This window comes from Petaurus breviceps, unplaced genomic scaffold, assembly GCF_028583685.1.
Source record: "Petaurus breviceps papuanus isolate PSGF00001 unplaced genomic scaffold, PetGlider_PUasm1.0 100, whole genome shotgun sequence".
Taxonomy (NCBI): Eukaryota; Metazoa; Chordata; class Mammalia; order Diprotodontia; family Petauridae; genus Petaurus; species Petaurus breviceps.
Genome location: NW_027185573.1, coordinates 9,020,658 through 9,039,310, shown reverse-complemented (window position 1 = coordinate 9,039,310; position 18,653 = coordinate 9,020,658). Strand labels below are relative to the sequence as shown.

General features: G+C 37.8%; 1 protein-coding gene across 5 annotated transcripts in view; it reads right to left on the bottom strand.

Moving 5' to 3' along the window:
- Positions 1-18,653, bottom strand: part of LOC138145479 (E1A-binding protein p400-like) — a 62,735-nt gene that overhangs the window by 22,018 nt on the left and 22,064 nt on the right. For 3 of the 5 annotated variants that reach the window (XM_069067994.1, XM_069067367.1, XM_069068730.1), the window contains exons 4-7: positions 17,326-17,436; positions 4,240-4,330; positions 3,753-3,860; positions 2,295-2,722 (exon numbers count right to left, since the gene is read on the bottom strand). In XM_069067994.1, coding sequence (XP_068924095.1) covers positions 2,295-2,722; positions 3,753-3,860; positions 4,240-4,330; positions 17,326-17,436 — 738 coding nt within the window. The remainder of the gene's footprint in view (positions 1-2,294; positions 2,723-3,752; positions 3,861-4,239; positions 4,331-17,325; positions 17,437-18,653) is intronic. The other 2 variants (XM_069069390.1, XM_069070107.1) reach the window with 2 other exon arrangements.

Genomic DNA, 18,653 nt, shown 5'->3' with positions numbered 1-18,653 from the left:
GTATCAGCTACTGCCAGGCCTCTACTCCCTCATTAGAGCACAGCGGAATCTCTCTGCTTATGATCTGCTCATCTAGCCTTCAAAAACCCACAATTACCTCCATACCACGATAATGCTTCAGAGGACTTTTTCCTAGACATTTACTCAGGTGAATTTCTCCCAAAGACAAAGTAAAAAAGGTTCGACAAATGTCAAAAGCTTCTTGAAACTATTTTTTCCACCATTTATTTTTATAACCCAGGAATACAGACCAAAAATTAGCACATGGGGCAGTATCTTCCCTTCTCTCTCACTGGAATTTAAAAATCATTTTTGTGGCTAATTGTAAGATGCTCTGAACTTAAGTTTTTAACTTCTTAAATATGAAAGCATAGCATCTTTATTACTGAAAGCTCTATTTAAAACTAAATACTCAAATGTCTCTGTTTTCATTCACGTTTATGGTTTTAAAGCTAATAATAGAACATTAAAGTAGTTTCTAAATAAAAAAATCTATTTATGTTTTCCAGTACATACATCTGTTTTTCAAAGCTTTTCCACCACCAAACCTGGGTTTCCAGTTTCTAGCTTGTTGGAGGAATTCCAGAATCTTGATATATAATTTTAAGTTGCTTCATGAAATTCCACTGGGGAAAAAAGTCTTGAAATACTGGACAAGCTTAAGAAAACCCACCAGAGGAGCAGCTAGGTGGCACAGTGAGTAAAGCACCGGCCCCGGAGTCAGGAGGACCCAAGTTCAGTTCCAGCCCCAGACACTTAAAACCCACACACAAAAAAATAGCCGTGTAACCTTGGGCAAGTTACTTAACCCCAATTGCCCTCCAAAAGGCAAAAAAAAAAGCCCACCAGGCAGAATTCCATTATATTCAGTATCCTCAAAATTAAAAATTATTTCAGTGTCTTCACTGAGCTGTAATACAATTCAACAAATCAAATAACATCTACTAATCACGTGCAATGTAAAAAATACGGTGTTAGACACTGAACAATAAAAAAAGTTCAAATAAGATAAATTGTGAGGTGAAATGACACAGTGGGAATAACATCACATTTAGAGTTGAAGCTCCTAAGCTTGCGTCCTGACTCTGCCACTTACTACTGGGAGACTCTGAGGATATCACTCTGGGGCCAATTTTCCCCATCTATAAAATTGGAGGGTTGGACAAAATGATTTTTGGGCCCTTTCCAAATCTTATGAGCCTGTGAAACTTACCTTGGCACACTTAACCAGTAAAAAAAAAAAAAGCATAACCTAAGAAATTGTTCAAAAACAAAACTATTCATTTCCACAAAAATTGAAAGAAAAATATGTGGACCCAGAAACTTATAGATGGCACTAGAAGGAAACATATTATAACATGAAAGTTAAACCCAACTCTTATTTTAAAAAAGGAGCTTACTATAAAAACAGAAAAGTCTCTACATGAAAGGCCAAGTTTAAGATAAATTTTAGATCAGAAATGATCAAGAACATAAATTCAAAGGCTACCTTTCCTCCCACCCGCACCCTAAGGAATTGAATTTTTTGACAGAAAAAAAAAGAATCATATTTACTGTATGTTGAAGTCAACCCAGCTATAAGACTAAGAAAGGGAAATTGAGGTTTGCAATTCCTTACAGAATTATTTTCTCTACCTGAAGAAAAAGGCTGGGGGGAGGGGGAAGGAGAGGGGTGTGGGAGGAGGAGTGGCAGAGATTCTTCATCCTTTTTGTGCCCTGGCCCTTTTGAGCAGTCTGGTAAAGCCCATGAACCCCATCTGAGAATCATGTTTTTAAATGTATAAACAAAATATACAGAATTACAAAGAAAATCAATTATACTGAAATATAGTTATCAAAATATTTTTTAAAATAAGTTCATGGACTCCAGGTTAACAACCCCTGTTCTACAATCTTCTTTCTGTAAACAGTAGGTGCTAGTTCTTTATGAAGTCACCGCTCTTTAGTCTCATAAACTGATAAATATCATTCATAAGAACTAAATTCATTTCTTAAAAGTTAATTTTAAAATAGCAAGAGTAAATTAGTGAGAATATTATACTAGGACATAAATTCAGATCTTTAAATAATGCCTTATCCAAATTTACAAAGCACATAATACGGTAGAAAATGATGCCCCTAAACTATAGCAAAATATCTGGCAAAGTAAAAATCCTACAACCATCACAGATAGAAGGGGGAAAGCTTCTGCAAATATATACCATATTCATGCAGCACTCTTACCCAGTTCCACGAAAAGTTTTTCCAAATAAACAAAGCCTTTTAAAGTATACAGGGTTATATCTTTGGAATACCTGGGGCTGTGTTGGAAGGGGAGACACCTGCATCTGCGTCTTTCCTTGCATCTGGACATGGAGTGCTGGCGCGAGAGGCTGTGGAAGGGGTGCTGGGGACTGGCTGGCTGGAGCAGCAGGAATGGGTACGCTGGGTGGCTGGGTCTTCACCGGAAGTGGGGGCTGGGGCTGGGGTTGGGGCTGGGGTTGGGGTTGGGGTTGGGGCTGGGACTCCATCATCTGCTGCTGGGGCTGCTGTGAGATCTGCAGGGCTGATGGGAGAGATGTGCCCGGGACACTGGCAGGCTGCAGCCTCCCAGGAAGCTGAGGTGGAGGAGTATGCAGACTTGCAGCATTCTGCACGGGAGGACCTTTGGATGGATCATACTGCTGTTGGTTTTGTTTCTGTCCAGTGAGCTGCACAGCTTGAGGAGTGGGAGGCATTCCGCCTGCAAAACCAGAAAGAACTAAACACCACCAACTTTGAGTCCTAAAGTATTCTCCCCATTAGACAAGCAGAAAACAGCTTCTGAACTCCAAATTACACTACCACAAGACACCAACACTTTAGAACAAATTTAATACATCTAAGTTCAGTAAAGTAAATGGCAAAAAAAATGACAGTATAACTGGCATAAATATACATAAAAGGAAGAAGTTTGAACTTGTATTTAGTTTCAGGAAAGATGTACATATCAAAGGAATATCACTGCAATATTATGAATTAGGGGGAAAAAAATAACCAAGCACAAGAATGAAATTTACAAAAGAGATCACTAACAATAATGACTAAAACAAAACAACCAGAATAGTATGCACACTCATTTCAATATTGTTTTTTTTTAAGAGAAAGAAAAACAGGCCCAATAGTGGTGGACTTTCAGGCAGGGTTAAAAGGGTACATGGAGCGGCAGCTAGGTGGTGCAGTGAATACAGCACGTGGAGTCAGGAGGACCTGAGTTCAAATCCAGCCTCAGACACTTAACACTTATTAGCAGTGTGATCTTGGGCAAGTCACTTAACCCCAATCGCCCTGCCTTACTCCTCCAAAAAGCAAAGAAAAAAAAAGGATACATAGAATACAAGCATTTTCTTTCCTTGTTTGTCCCTTGCTAACTTGTTTGGTTTATTCTTGTTAATGGCTGGGGGGGGGACAGGAGAGTTGTGTTAGGGTAAGATGTTGTCCTTTGTTTAATATGTAATGAAATATACAAAAAAGGAAGCAAAATCTTATAATACAAAAATTATATGAAAAGAAAAAATCACTGACATTTAAATAAATAGATAGCATCCATTAAGGTTAACAATTTTACCAGGAATTGTTATTGTTATATTAATTTGGAGTTATATGAAATATCCCAATTACAACTAATTTCAGAAACCCTATCCTTTGCTAGAAAAGATTTTTATTTTTAAAGTCAGGCATATATATATATATACACCCTTGTTTCTGTCTTAGTCCTAAAGCTAAAGTTTTACCTTGTGCGGTAGGCATTAGTTGCTGTAGAGGCACTCCTGTAGTCACCCCTGGATGCTGGAAAACTACCCCATGGTGACCCACTTCAAGCCGAGGTCTCTTAGACTGCTCTGTAATAATTTTCCAAAAAGGTGCAGTTTTTTTTAAAAAGGTTATTAGCAAAAATGTATTTTTTCCTTTAGTCATATCAGGATGAATAAATAGCTAATGGAGTTATGTACAAAACCAAAATGAAGTCTATTGATTTGTTCAGAAAGCCTATCTTCAGGATATATGTTTCCATATATGTGACATCTAGATTAAAAACAAAGTGCAATTTACCTACAAGTAAACAAAGGAGAAATTAAATTTTCAAGTGAACCAAAGAATATCTCCCTTCATAAGCACTATTTAGCAACAATTATAAATCAATTACATAAAAAACTTTAATTACAGCTTAAAAAACAAAATCAACCCTGGACCACAATCTAACCTGTGCTATGGACATACCTGTTGGCGTGAACGTCTGTGGTCGCTTAAGGGACTCCGTTTCTATGGTACTTGCTGCCCCTGCAACTAGGTTCCCTGTGTTTATTTGCTGCTGGAAAAATAAATAAATGAGGTTTTGAAAGTTTATGTGCATTGCAAGAATGTCACGAAAATTACAATTAAACGTTAGCCTTCCTCCTTTAATAATAATAATAATAAATGGAATATTATTTGAACAAGACTTAATATGTTATTAAGAAATGAAATGAAAGTTTTCCAAGGTTCCAACTTACCTCTAGAAAGGATATTATTCCTCACGTTACTATTTTTAAAGTATAATTTCAAATCTTGTGAAACAAAGTGACTCCTAACTACAGGGTTAACTCTAGGAGAGAGTCTTGGCTATAAGGCCAAACTCAACCTACATGAAAATCTCAAAGCACTAGAATATTTTCATACAGCAGGCTGAACAAGTAAAAGAAAGGTCAAGACACTTTTCCAAAAGGAAATCACAGTAAAATCTCTAAACACCATAATTCATCTAACTGGTATCCTCAAATAACTAGATTTTTTTTTAAATACCATCAGATTGAAAAAAAAAAAGCAACTTGCCAAAAAAAAAAAAGGTAGATAACAGGGATGATTTTTTTTTAATATATTAAGTTCTGGGTTATGTTCCTGATTATTAAAATCCAATCATCTCCTACATGTTGTACATCCATTATTCTGTGCAATCAGAACTGATGTTTAGAATAATAGTCCTCAAATACAATATAAGCTGAAACATCAAAGAATGACTCCATTCCAATCACTGTATGGTATTAATAAGTGTTTTCTTGTTCACTCATTTCAGTCATGTCCAACTCTTTGTGACCCTATTTGCAGTTTTCTTGGCAAAGAAGCTGGAGTGTTTTGCCATTTCCTTCTTCAGCTCATTTGACAGATAAGGAAACTGAAGCAAATAGGGTCACACTGCTAGTATCTGAGGCCAGATGTTAACTCAAGAAAATGAGTCTTGCCAACTCCAGGTCCAGGGCTCTGTACACTATGGCACTACCTAGAGCCTAGTATTAGCTGTCCAAAGTACTTTCTATGTGATGATATAAAGATAGTTTCCCAAAACCCTCTGTGCAGTTTTAAGCTTCAAAAGCTACTAAGCTTGAACTTGCACTAAGACTTTTGGGACGCCCAGTATTAAAAATAAATACAAGCCACCAACATACTGCTTCATTTCTTGGTTTTTTTTTAAACCATAACATTCCCAATTTTACCAATTAGTATTCTCTACCTTCTCAAATGTCCTTATATTTAATGATTTGTATGGTCTAAATTTCTCCCACAGAAAAAGGCAACATTTTTGTTTGTTTTGCACATGAAGATGTAAGAAATGTTTATTTAGCTGAATTGGCAAATTTTGTAAATTTATACATAGAATAATGTAAATAGTTAAAAATTCCTATGCTTGTTCTCCTCAAGACATATTTCAACCTTGAAAGCCTTAAGCTATATAGAAATAGTTCATAAATTTTTCATTTATGCAATTTGTAAAGCTAAAAACTATTTAGATACATACACTAAAAGAAACATTTCTTATGACAAACTCTTAAGTGCTTTACAAATGAAAGCAAATTAGGTAGATTTGCTTAATCTACCTCTCAAAGATGTATCCTTAAGATGACCTGGGAAGAAACAAAATTTCATTTCATACATCTCTAGCCTCAAGACAAGGACTTAGGAATGGCATATGAGTAATTTGCACCTCATTAGAAGTAGGTAAGGGATAATTACATGGTCCTAATAATTACTATAATTATTATATAGTATAATATGATGACAATTGTAACTCAAAACTTACATAGCACTTCACAGTTAAAGTACTGTCTTCACAACAACATCTCTGTAAAACCTCTAAAGCATATCACCTCCATTTTACAGTTAAGAAAACTGAAACTAAGATAGGGGTAATTTAAAAGTATGAGAGAGAGAGGACTTTTAAAATAAGGTTTCTTTACTCCAAGGCCAATCATCTTTATTTTGTTTTCTCGACTTTTTTTCATTTCTTCCTGTCTTTTCCTTTTTTTGTCAGACCTGTTATTTCGTGGGTAAAAGAAGCTACAGGGGAGGAACCTCCCCTGCCAATCTAGATCCTCCCTGGTCAGCAATTAGTCTCACAGTTTCCTGGGGCAATGAAAATTTGCTAAATGGCTTGCCCAGTGTCACACAAATAATACAAATCTCCAATTATCTTCCCACTACACCATAAACATAGTGTAGTTGCCTTTTAATTAGCTACAGCGCAACTGTCCAGATTTACTTCAGGTACTTAGAAGGGAAATATGTATGAATTGTTGGCTTCATACCAACAAGACCAAGAAAACCATCAGCTTAAAAACAATGGTTTGTTTTTGTACAGTATTAAAAATTAGAATATTATGTGTGCAGATAACTAAACTCTACTACAACTAGGCGAGGGTCAATGAAAATGACACATTCATGAGAGGACCAAGAGTCAGAAGACCCAGATCTTCTGGCTTAACTCCACCACTGTGTAACCCTAAGGCAAAGCCTCAGTTTGCTCATCAGTAAAATGAGATTAATGTGTAATCATCAAGCATTTATTAAGTTGCCAGACATAATGCTAGGCAATGGGGATACAGAGACAAAAATAAAACAGTATGGATGGAGTACCAAGGCCAAAAAAAACCTGATTACTTAGTGGGCCATCCTTCCAATAGCAAGGTTAGGAAAAGAATTACAGAATCTCAATATTAGAAGATATCTCTGAGGTCATCCAACCAAACCATTACTAAAGGTTTAAGAATCCCCTCTAAAACATATATTGATAGGTGTTCATCTCGTCTTTCCATGAAGACTTCCAGTTAGGGGGAACCTATTACCTCCCAAGGCTATTCATTCTAATCTGGAATGGTTCTAAATATTGAATTTTTTTCCTTATATCAAGCCTAGATTCGTGTCTCTTTCTAATCTAACCCACTGCTCCTACTGCCCTCTGGAGCCAGGGGAAATAAGTCTAAACCTCTTCCACATGGAAATCCTTCAAATGCTTGAAGGTGCTCCTTCCCTAAGTCTCTTTTTTCTGGGTCAAATATCTCTAGCGATCTTAAAGTCCATAGCTACTCTGATTATTCCTCTATGGACATTTTCCAGCTTACCAAAATCATCCCTAAAATATAACATGGACTAATCAGGCTGTAGTACCTAGACATTATCATCTCCTTTCTGAGCCACGTCTCTCTTACTGAAGCATTAGTTTTTTCGGCTTCCATATCAAACTGTTGAATAAGTTCACATTACCTCTTCTCTAGCACACACAACATTCCATCTCCAACCTCTAAACTTCTGTATACTCTGTTTCCTGAAAAATCTCAGTCTCAAGGAATCTCTCATTTCTCTCAAGGCTAATTTCAATGCTCCCTCTTCCCCAGGGACTTTCCTGATCCCAGGCATTATCTTCCATCCATATAGCCCATATCATGTTCTATTTACTACATGTTTATTTTGTATAGAATTACTTGCCTCCCTTGGTAGCTCATCCCAGACTGAGGGCTACTTCACTGTGTCTTTCTTTGTATTCCCACTGTTCTAACACAACATTCTGCATATGTCCAGGGTACAATAAATGCCTGCTGAATGAATTCACTCACACTGAATAACAGCCCCAGAAATTTTTCTGACAATATCTGTCTGCCAATTCTTCCCTCATCTTGTATATCAAGTTGGCTTTTTGCCCCCACAAGTAAGATTTTATATGCATCCTTATTTCTTTTTTTTGGAGGGCATTTTGGGTTAAGTAACTTGCCCAAGGTTCCACGGCGAGTTCTTTTGTATGGTTGTTAAGTATCTGAGGCTAGAACCGAAGTCAGGTCCTCCTGACTCCGGAGCCAGTGCTTTACTCACTGCACCACCTAACCGCCCCAATATGCATCCTTATTAAATTTTATCATATTAGATTCAGCCTAGCTGTCGAGATATATTTGAATCCTACCTGTGGGGCAGCTGACTTGTCTGTCAGGCTGACCCAGATTATAAACACAGTCTCTACCACCTCAAACCCAATATTCAAGTTAAACTGGATTATACATCATTTCCTGAATTCATGAGGCAAGCAAGTCACTTACTTTTCTCTGGGCCTCAGTTCCTCATTTGTAAAATGAGGGGTTGACTGAAATGGTCTTTAAGGTCCTTTGCAACTATCAACCAAGATATTGTCACTACTCACACCCTCACCTGAAAAGCTGTAATGATTTCATCTCCACCTTCTGAAAACCTACCCAGCTGCTAATGCCTTCCTGCTCCATCTTCTCTATGTATCTTATATATACTTGATTATTTATATGCTATCTCTCCCCATATAATGTGAGTTCCTCGAAGGCACGGGTTGATTGTTTTTCTTTCTTATTCCCAGATCTTAGTATAGTCCCTGATGCATAGTGAATGCTTGATAAATGTTTGCTATATGACTACCCATCCTATAAAATCTAGCTTAACTGCCACTACCTCCAAGATTTCCTAATTACAAGTCCAGCACAAAGGAATGATAGAGCAATCATGAAGGACTTCAATTACTCAGATATATGCTGCAGCTCTCTACTTAAGAGCTAACAATTTCTTGACTTAACAGAAACAAATAAGGAGAAAGTCTATTCTGTATCTGATTCTCACTGAAAAAGGAACTGGTTGTTAGAGGGAAAATTGTGGAGGCCTTGAATAACTATCTCGGGGTGGCCAGGTAGCACAGCGAGTAAAAGTACCGGCTCCAGTGTCAGGATGACCTGGGGATCAAATCCGGGCTCACACACTTAGCACCCACTCAGAAACACCTGGCCGTGTAAACTCGAGCAAGTTACTTAACCCCAATTGCTTAGGGGCAGCCAGGTGGCTCAGCAAGTAAGAGTACCGGTTCCAGTGTCGGGATGACCTGGGGATCAAATCTGGGCTCAGATACTTAGCACCACACCCAGAAATAATTGGCCGTGTAAACTTGAGCAAGTTACTTAACCCCAATTGCTTAAAAAAAAAAAAAAGAAATAACTATCTCTTAGAGCAGAGAAGACAAACATGCTGCTGGTACTGCAATCAGCAAAACTCTTGTGTTTAAAATGTAAGTGGGAAATATTTAACAAAATAAACAAAAATACAATGAAACACAGATAATATTATGGGAAGTTATGTGGCACAGAGGATAGAATGCCTGGCCTGGAGTCAGGAACACTCATCTTTATGAGTTCAAATCTGGCCTCAGCCTCTTACTAGCTGTGTGACCCTAGGCAGTTCACTTACCCCTGTTTGCCTCAGTTTCCTCATCTGTCAAATGAGCTGGAGAAGGAAATGGCCATCCACTCCAGTATCTTTGACAAGAAAACTCCAAATGGGGTCACAGAGAGTAGGACACAACTGGACAACAACAAATATTTTGGCAGCTAGGTGGCTGCCAGACAACAACAACAAAAAAGTCAATATGCGCCCTACAAGGATCTTTATATACAATTTAGTAGCTGCTGTTTTTATGAGAGTTTGACACCACTATTTCAGAGTTTGGGGATAGAAGAGGAGAAGACCACAGAGACCACAGTCTTAAGATATACACTAGATTTGGAGAGAAATTTCAAAGAGTATAAAGGAAAGCTGGAGGGGAACCCATGAACTAAAATTCTATACGGGAAAACAACACATGCTGCATACGAAACTTACAGGAATGAAATTATGAAGACCCAAAGGAAAAGTGGGAGCTGTCCAAGGTAGAAGTAAAATGGGAGCCAACACAGATTTGGCTACACAGAGAATTCACTGCCCAACTTAGATTTTTAAGAGACTCACGCAGAATGTGGAAGCAAAGACAAATAAAAGAAGATGAATATAAAACCACTCATATACCTATAAAAAATGATAGAGATGGTGAGGAAAGCTAAGGATAACCCAAAAAAGGTATTTTTAGCTACCATGGGCTCAAAAAAGGATCAAAGAAGGAACAGCACCACTGATCAGGGTATGTGGAAAGATAACTGACAACAGAGAAGGTAAAGCTGCTTAATTCTTACTTTTCCTATTTTCCCTGACAAGGCAAGAAAAGAACAAAAATGGCTGAAAGGGAGCTGATCGATACTCAAGATAAATAAGGAGAAAGTAAGAGAGCATCCAGTTGTTCCTGAGGAAACCAAGTAACTAGCTCAAATGTTCTCCATACGCAAGTACTGGAGTTCTCTGGAGAAGGACAAATGTTCCAATTTTCAAAAAAAGGAGCAAGTCTGTCAGTTACAGTCAAATGAGTTTAACAACAATTACTAGTAAATTCAGGAATCTTTTAAGGAGATAGTGAGAGAAGAGGAAAAACACAAAAAAAGGAAGTGATAATCACAAAATTTCATTAGAAATAACTCAACTGGTTAACTTTATTTCCTTTTATAATAAGGTTACTAAGCTGGTAGATGGGAATATGCTGTAGACAGAGTTTACTTAGATTTTAGCACTTGCTAAAGTATCTCATCCTCCACTTGTGGAAAACAGATATCCATAGACCAGAAAAGAGTACATACAGTTAAATGTATTCAGAATTGTACAAATGGCCAGGCTCAAAAGAAGTCATAATGGGTCAAGGTCCCCTGGAAAGGTCTTTAGCAGAATATCTCAGGGCCTTGTGCTGTTTAAGGTTTAATCACTTTCATTAATGACTTGGTGATGTCATCACCTCCCATGGATTCAATGATCATGGCTCTATGCTGATGATTCGCAAATTAACTTATCCAGCCCTAATTTTCTCCAGGGTCCCATCTCCAACTGCCTTTTGGACATCTCAAAATCAACTTGCCCAAAACTGAACTCATTTTCTTTCCCCAAATGCCCTTCCTTCTTCCTATTCACATAGGTTCACAACCTAAGTGTCATCCTGAATTTTGCACTCTCCATATCCAATATGTTTCTAAGGCCTGTCAATACCTACCTTTGTAACATCTCTTTAATATGCCCACTTCTCTCCTCTGATACTGCCATTACCCTGATGCAAGCCTTCATCATCTAACTCTGCAACTATTATAATAGTCTGCTGGTGAGTCTGCATCCCACTTGTCTCTCCCCACTCCAGTCCACACTGCACTCAGCCGTCAAAGTGATATTCCTAAAGTTCAGGTCTGACTCTGTCACTCCCTGACCCCATTCTCTACCCCCTAACTCTCCCCCCTCCACACACACAGACACACACAAGATAAACTACAGAAGCTCCCTATCACTTCTAGGACCAAATATATAATCCTCTGGTATCCAAAGTCCTTCATAATCTGCCTTCCCTCAACAGTGACCCACTTTTCCAGTCTTCTTATACCTTGCTTCTCCCTTTGTTCACTGAAATCCAAGCTAATTTAGGGCATGTTGATTTTTGTGGTCTCACAACTCTGAGCACTTTCGCTGTCTGTCCCTATGCCTGGAATGCTCTCCCTCTCATTTCTGGCTTTCTCCAAGTCCTAGTTAACATCCTTCTCAATCTTAGCGCCTACCCTCCGATATCATCCCTACCCTTTCCTGATGCCTCTTGTGGGGGACATGGAGTCAGAACTCCGTCTCGGCCAGCTGTGAGCTCCTCACCCTTCGCCTTTCTTTGCATCCCCAGCACTCAGCATACAGCATGCTACATGATACATGCTTACTGACTTATGTGACTGAACTAAAAGAAAGCTACTCTGAGGAATGGACAAGTCAGCGACTGACTAATGGAAAACTTCCAGGAATAAGGAAGTGATAATGTGTACTGATCAGAGCACATTTGGAGTACTGTGTTCAGTTTATGAAATATCATGATAATATGGAAAGTATCCAAGAGAGGGCAACCAGGATGGTGAAAGAAATGACCATGTTTATCCAGAAGAAAGCTTATGGCAGGAGTTCTTAACCTCTTTTGTACAGCCACTGATACTAGGTGTATGACAACTGTCAATCAATCAATCCACAAGCATTTATTAAGTATTCACTACACACAGGGCAACTCACAATCTCTTTGAGCTTCAATTTTTTAATCTTTATAAGGAAGGGTTTAGACGCCAGGCCCTCTAAAGACCCTTCCAGCTCTTTATGATCTTATGATCAATACCACTATACAGAGTTGAAAGGAAGTTACCCTAAGAGGATTGAAGATCCTTATGAAAAGATGTTTTTGACCTAAGCAACTTAACTGATAGATCACTCAGCTATTACTGAGGTAAATAGAGAATTACTGTCCCCTAATGAGTTTGCTGGTAAAAAGGACAAAATAGGAAGTGGCAGAGATCAGATTAATCATAAGTGAAAATTTTGCCATGGTCTCACTTTTGTCCTCTAATCTCATAATTTTCCATTATTTTTATTCCCAGATTTAGAGCCTCTGATCTAGGCCAATCCAAACCTTAACAAGAATCCTCTCTACAACATAACTGAGGTATACTGGCTAGTCAGCATTTGTTTGAAGACATCTACTGGGGCAGCTAGGTGGCACAATGGATAGAGCCAGGCCAAAAGTCAAGAAAACATGAGTTCAAATCCAGTCTCAGATACTTACTAGCTGTCTAACTCTGGATAAGTCACTTAAACCTGTTTGCCTCAGTTTCCTCATCTGTAAAATGAGCTGGAAAAAGAAATGGCAAACCACTCCAGTATCTCTACCAAGAAAGGCCCAAATGAGGTTATGAAAAATCAGACAGGACTGAAACAAATGAACAACAACACTGATGGGGAAGCCTTCACTTATAGGATAGCTCTAGTTATGAAGGTTTTCCTTATTTTAAGCCTGTGTGCTATTACAGAGGAAGGTTCATTTTAATTGTATATAAACTTTAATCAGATTTTTCCATAGGTGAGTGGTCCTTGACTCTCTATACCTGCATTAGAAGTGCTTCTAGCAAGCTAGATCATTATAAATTACAATGTCAGGGGCGGCTAGGTGACACAGTGAATAGAGCACTGGCCCTGGAGTCAGGAGGACCTGAGTTCAAATGCGGCCTCAGACGTTTGACACACTTACTGGCTATGTGACTTTGGGCAAGTCACTTAACCCCAACTGCCCTCCAAAAAGCAAAAAGTACAATGTCTGCATCTTAGAGGCTACAAAATTTTATAAAACAATACTCTGAACAGGTATCAATGTCCATGTTTTGTCCTTAACTGTTAGATGCTTTTCTTGATCCTTGGTAAATTAGGGTTGCAGATTTTTCTTTCCCTAGTACAGTAATCAGAGAAGAAGTTCCCATGTTTGGTCAGGTTATTTAGTACCTAAATTTCTATAACAAAAGTAGTATTTTGTACCCAATGTTACTATGTTGCGATATAAACTATGAAATTTTTTTATAGCATTTCATAAGTAAAAGATCTCTAAGATCCCTTTCAGATCTAAATCTATGACATTATTATAAAAATCATTTAATCAAAAAATTTAAATAATGTTAGAGAATATTTGGGGGGCAAATAAGTGGCAAAGAAGATCAAGTACAGGGCCTGGAATCAGGAAGACTCACCTTAATGAGTTCAAATCTAATCACAGACACTTCCTTGCTGTGTAACCCTGGGAAAGTCACTTAACCCTGTTTGCCTCAGTTTTCACAACTAAAAAGGACTGAACAAGAGATGATTTTTGCTAGTATAAAATAAAAAAGAGGACACATTTTGATTATGAATCTCTGACCTACTGTCCTTTTCTTCAGTTTCCCTAAATTTGCCACAAAGAAAAACTTGGTGTTTTGACTCAGGGGGCCTGCAACATATAGGGCGCTACTTCTTCCTCCTCAATGGGCTCCTGTTCTAAAATATTCAGGCTGTTCCCTAATGGGGCTACTCCAAAATAAAGCATTTCTCATAGCAGGCTATATCAATACTGCATTATCCATCCCCCTTCAAATATTCACAAGAATGAGATTTCTACTTTAATGATTTTCTTGATACTCTCCAAGTCTAGATTAATTAATCCATCTGTCCCTAAATTACCAAAACAGACAAGAGGAGATATTTTTGGTTGCTAAGGTCCTGCATTCCAAAATAGGTAGGATTCCCACAGAGAGCCCATAATGTTTTGCTTCTGTATGGAGCTGTTTTTGTATTGCTAATGTCACAGGATGTTTTTCAAAAAGTAGATATACAAAGGCTGCAGGTGTTTTAACAGTCATTCTTAATAGACCCCTGTGATTTTTGTTTCTGATATTCTTAGTGATACATATCAAGTTAGTATTTTTCTTTTCTTCCTGTTAAAATTAAAAAAAAAATAATCACAACTATAAAAGTTGATTTGTTTCTCTGTTATTTGTTTTCAACTTGTGATTTCTTATTTTTACATTAAAAGTTTTTTCCTGGCTATTTTTTAGAGTTCACTTGAGAGATTAAAGTATACTCAATCAACCAACAAGTATTCCCTGAATGCCTACTATGTTTAATGCACTGTGCCAGAGCTCCAGGGATAGCTACCTAAAAAGAGGTAGTCTCTGCCCTCAAGGTACCTACACTCTACTAAGGAGAAAGCATGTTTATAGATTAGTAAACACGTGATCTATTGTTGTTGTTCAGTCTTGCACTACTCTTTGTGGCCCTATTTGAGCTTTTCTTGGCAAAGATACTAGAGTGGTTTGCTGTTTCCTTCTCCAACTCATCTGACAGATGAGAAAATTGAGGCAAACAAGAATAAGTGACTTGTCCAGGGTCACACAGCTAGTAAATATCTGAGGCCACATTTGAACTCAGGCCTTCCTGACTCCAGGCCCAGTGCTCTAAATACTAAGTTATCTAGCTGCCCAGAATCTATGCCCCCCCAAAAATGAATAAAAGACTTGAAAATAAGGAAGACTTCTGTTCAAATTCTGCCTTAGACATTTAATAACTGTGTGTCCCTAAAAAAAGTCACAACCTGTCTGTGCTTCCATTCACTCATCTATAAAATAAGGGGGTTCGACTACATGGCCTCTGATGTCTCTGTTTCAGATGTAAATCTCTAATCCTATGATGGGAGGAGGGGTAAGGAAAAGAGCCAAAACTGAAGGAATCCATAAAACTGTCTTGAAGAAGTCACACTTGAAGAGAGTGCCAAGGGTTCCAAGAGGCAGAAGTGAGCAATAAGAATATTCCAGAAGTGAGGGAACAATCTCTGAAGAGACACAGAGGCCTGAGACAGTATGCCAAAAAGAAGGAGCCCAGTAAAAGCATTCCATCCACAAAAAAACATGTAGTCAGTCTGGAAAGAGATTTTCCAAAAGGTAAAGGGTTTTCAAAAACAAACACTAAAGGCAACAGGAAACCCCTGAAGCTTCTGATCAGAGGAGTGGCATGGTCACACAGCTATTTGAGAGTAACCAATGCGGCAGCTATGTAGAAGATGGACTGGAGGAGAAGGACACTGGGATTGGGAAGTTCAATCAGCAAGCTCTGGCAATAGTACAGGTGAGAAGTAATGTGGGCCTGGTGTGAGTAGAAAAAAGGGGACAGACTCAAGAAAGGCTAAAGAAGTGTCACTGATAATACTTGGCAAATGAATGGATAAGGGGAGGGGATAAGTCTGAAAAATCAAGAAGGACACCCTAGGAGATGGAAGAATAGTGGTGCTCTCAAAAGAAACAGAGAAGCTGGGAGGAGCAGATTTAGGGAGGCAGCTCATGAGCTCTGTTTTGAATATGTTGAGTTTGAGATACCTATGAGACAGCTAAGTGGAAACATCCAGCAGGCAGGCAGAGAGACCAGGGACTAGAATCTCAGTAGAGAGATAAGGGCAGAAAATGTACATTTAGGAGCCACCCACATAGGAAACAGCTGAATCTATGGGAGTTGAGGAGCCCACCAAGAGGGAGATGATAGAGATTTAAGAGAAGAGAGCCTAGGGCAGAGCCATGCAGAAGTAGTAGGACATGGAGGGGCCAACAAAAGAGACCCAGAAGGATGAGTGCAACAGGTATCAACAAAGCAAAATTTTAAAGTTAACACTTATCAACTGGTATAGCCCCCAACATATAATTTATCTTACCTTAAACTACTTATTAATAACCAAATAGAAGCCACCTTATTCTGTATACAGACTCCAAAGCCAATTTGGGGCTGGGGTAAAGGAAGGAAGTTGCAGGAAGGATATAAGGATGTCTTTACTTATTTCAAAGTAAAAAACAGTTTGATCGGTTAAAATGTCAATAAACTGTAAGAGAAAAACTGTCTTCTTAACTCTATTACAGTATTAAAATGAAATGCACTTCAATTTGAAATGGACAAATCTCTGAACCTAAACAGACAAATTAAGGAATGTTACTGTTCTTTACAAAAGATTAATCTAATTGTGTATCTCAGTGTGCTTTACATAGTTGCTCCCTAAAACATTTAACAACCTGTATATAACCAATCTTAAAGAAAACCTCTACTTCAGAAGTAGATAGATGGCTACTTTTTTTCCTTTCAGTGGAAAAAAGGATAGCAGAATGAAAAAAAGCTCTGGCTTTGGAGTTAGGAAACCTGGGCTCTTTTTCAAGTTCTGCTACTAACTTGCTGTGTGACCTTAACGAGTCAGCTCACCTCTCTGTGCCCCCTTATTTGGACAATGTCAGGGTCAGAAGAGAGGATCTCCCAGGGCCCTTCCCAAGCTAACATTTAAGATCCTATGAAGAGGATTAGACAATATTAAAACTAATGTTACTAAAGCTGAACATGCATCTAATTTGGACACTTACAGTTACGACTTTCTAAACGTTAAATTTAAATTTTTCATTCTGTCTTGCACTGTACCACGTTTTCTGTAAATTGCAAGTAAGTTTCAAAGACACAGGAAAGACCCCAACATTTAAAATGCCACACACAAAGAATCTTCAGCAATGTATAACCAGACATAAAATAACTTTTAGATGACAAGCATGCTGAAAGCTACCATTGCTTTACAGATGAATAAGAAAAAATAACTAAGAACTGTGCTGTCACTTAGTCATGCAATTTCAGTTTCAAAGTTAATAGTTTTGAGAAAGGTTCATTGTTGTATTATGATTTTTTTTAAATAAGGAATGGGCACTGGGAAAAAATATTGAATAGCAATACTTTATTGAAGGTTAAAATAATCAAATCTGGATGAATCTAAAATCCGGGATGAGACTACATTTTAGAACCATCGAAAAGTACCTGAAATGGCTGCTGCGGGGACGCAAAAGCAGCAGAAACATTTGGAGGAAGCTGGGTTGCAATAGCAACAGGAGTCCCAGTCTGCCCATCCTTTCCTGTCACAACCTTTACCTGAGAGAAGATATTTTGAGAAAAAAGGGAAAATAATTTTTAAGATTGCTCAAAAATGCTTTGGCATTTTATCACTGATATTTCACTCAAATTTGGTAGGGAAAAAAAACACTAGGTACTAGAGTGACAGTTAATAAAAGCCAAAGTTTTCTGAATGCAATCTCTGCAGTAAATCCAACTTATCAAGTGAAATATACTTTTGTTAACTTCTTGTTTGAAAAAAAAAACATAAAAAGAATGGCAGTCTTTTCATTAAAAAAAAAAATTCATTCAATGTATAGGCAACTTGTAAGGTGCCAACTCTATTACCAGAAAAGGCAGAACAAAGGCCAATGAGCCATGTTCAACAGGAAGTGATAAAGACAAAGGAAAAATGCACAAAAAGAAGAAATCAGTTTACAGACAAAGTCTGTTTCACTGGCTAATAAGCAAAGAAAAACTGAATTTAATTATTTTATACCAATTCTGATAAAAACCTTAAAACAATTATATATTTATCTTTTGAAAGATATGAAATGGTTCCCATTGTCAGAGTGTTAAAGAAAACATTTAATGACAAAGCCACACCAGATACATCCATTAACATCAATGAGCATAAGCAAAGAGACTAGCATTTGGGTACCAAAGGGCTGATTTCTTTGCAGAATAAGAGATGGCAGAGATTACAATTACATCAGCTAACTCATAAAACAAAACAAGCTCCACCAACACAGATTCACAACACATGACACAGAAGCACAATATACAGTGCATTACAGTATAATTCATCCCTATAAACTTGTTCTGGGCCTACAAAATACAAATAAAAGATCATAAGCTTTTAAGAATCCTTTAGCTTGAGGAAATTCTTCAATAATTCATACCCACTATATGCAAAGTAAGATCAAATCCCAGAAATGAAAATTATCCTACAAATTCAATTCTAAAGTCATATCTTCCATGAAAACTGAAGCCTAAAATAACTATTTCCCAAAACCATAAATCATTTTATATTTGTACACATTTATTATCACATTTAAGTGAGATAACAGAGTGATACTATATAAGTTCTAGGAAATTCTGTTTCTGATTGGTTCTATAGAGAAGACACACTGACTCAACGTTTCTATTTAGGAATGGGGAGGTAGGCAGGAAACCCAAAGGAGAAATAGTAACAATAGCTTTTCTCAGAAGCAAATGGATGTTTTTGTGTATGCTTATTTAGTGATCAGTCCACC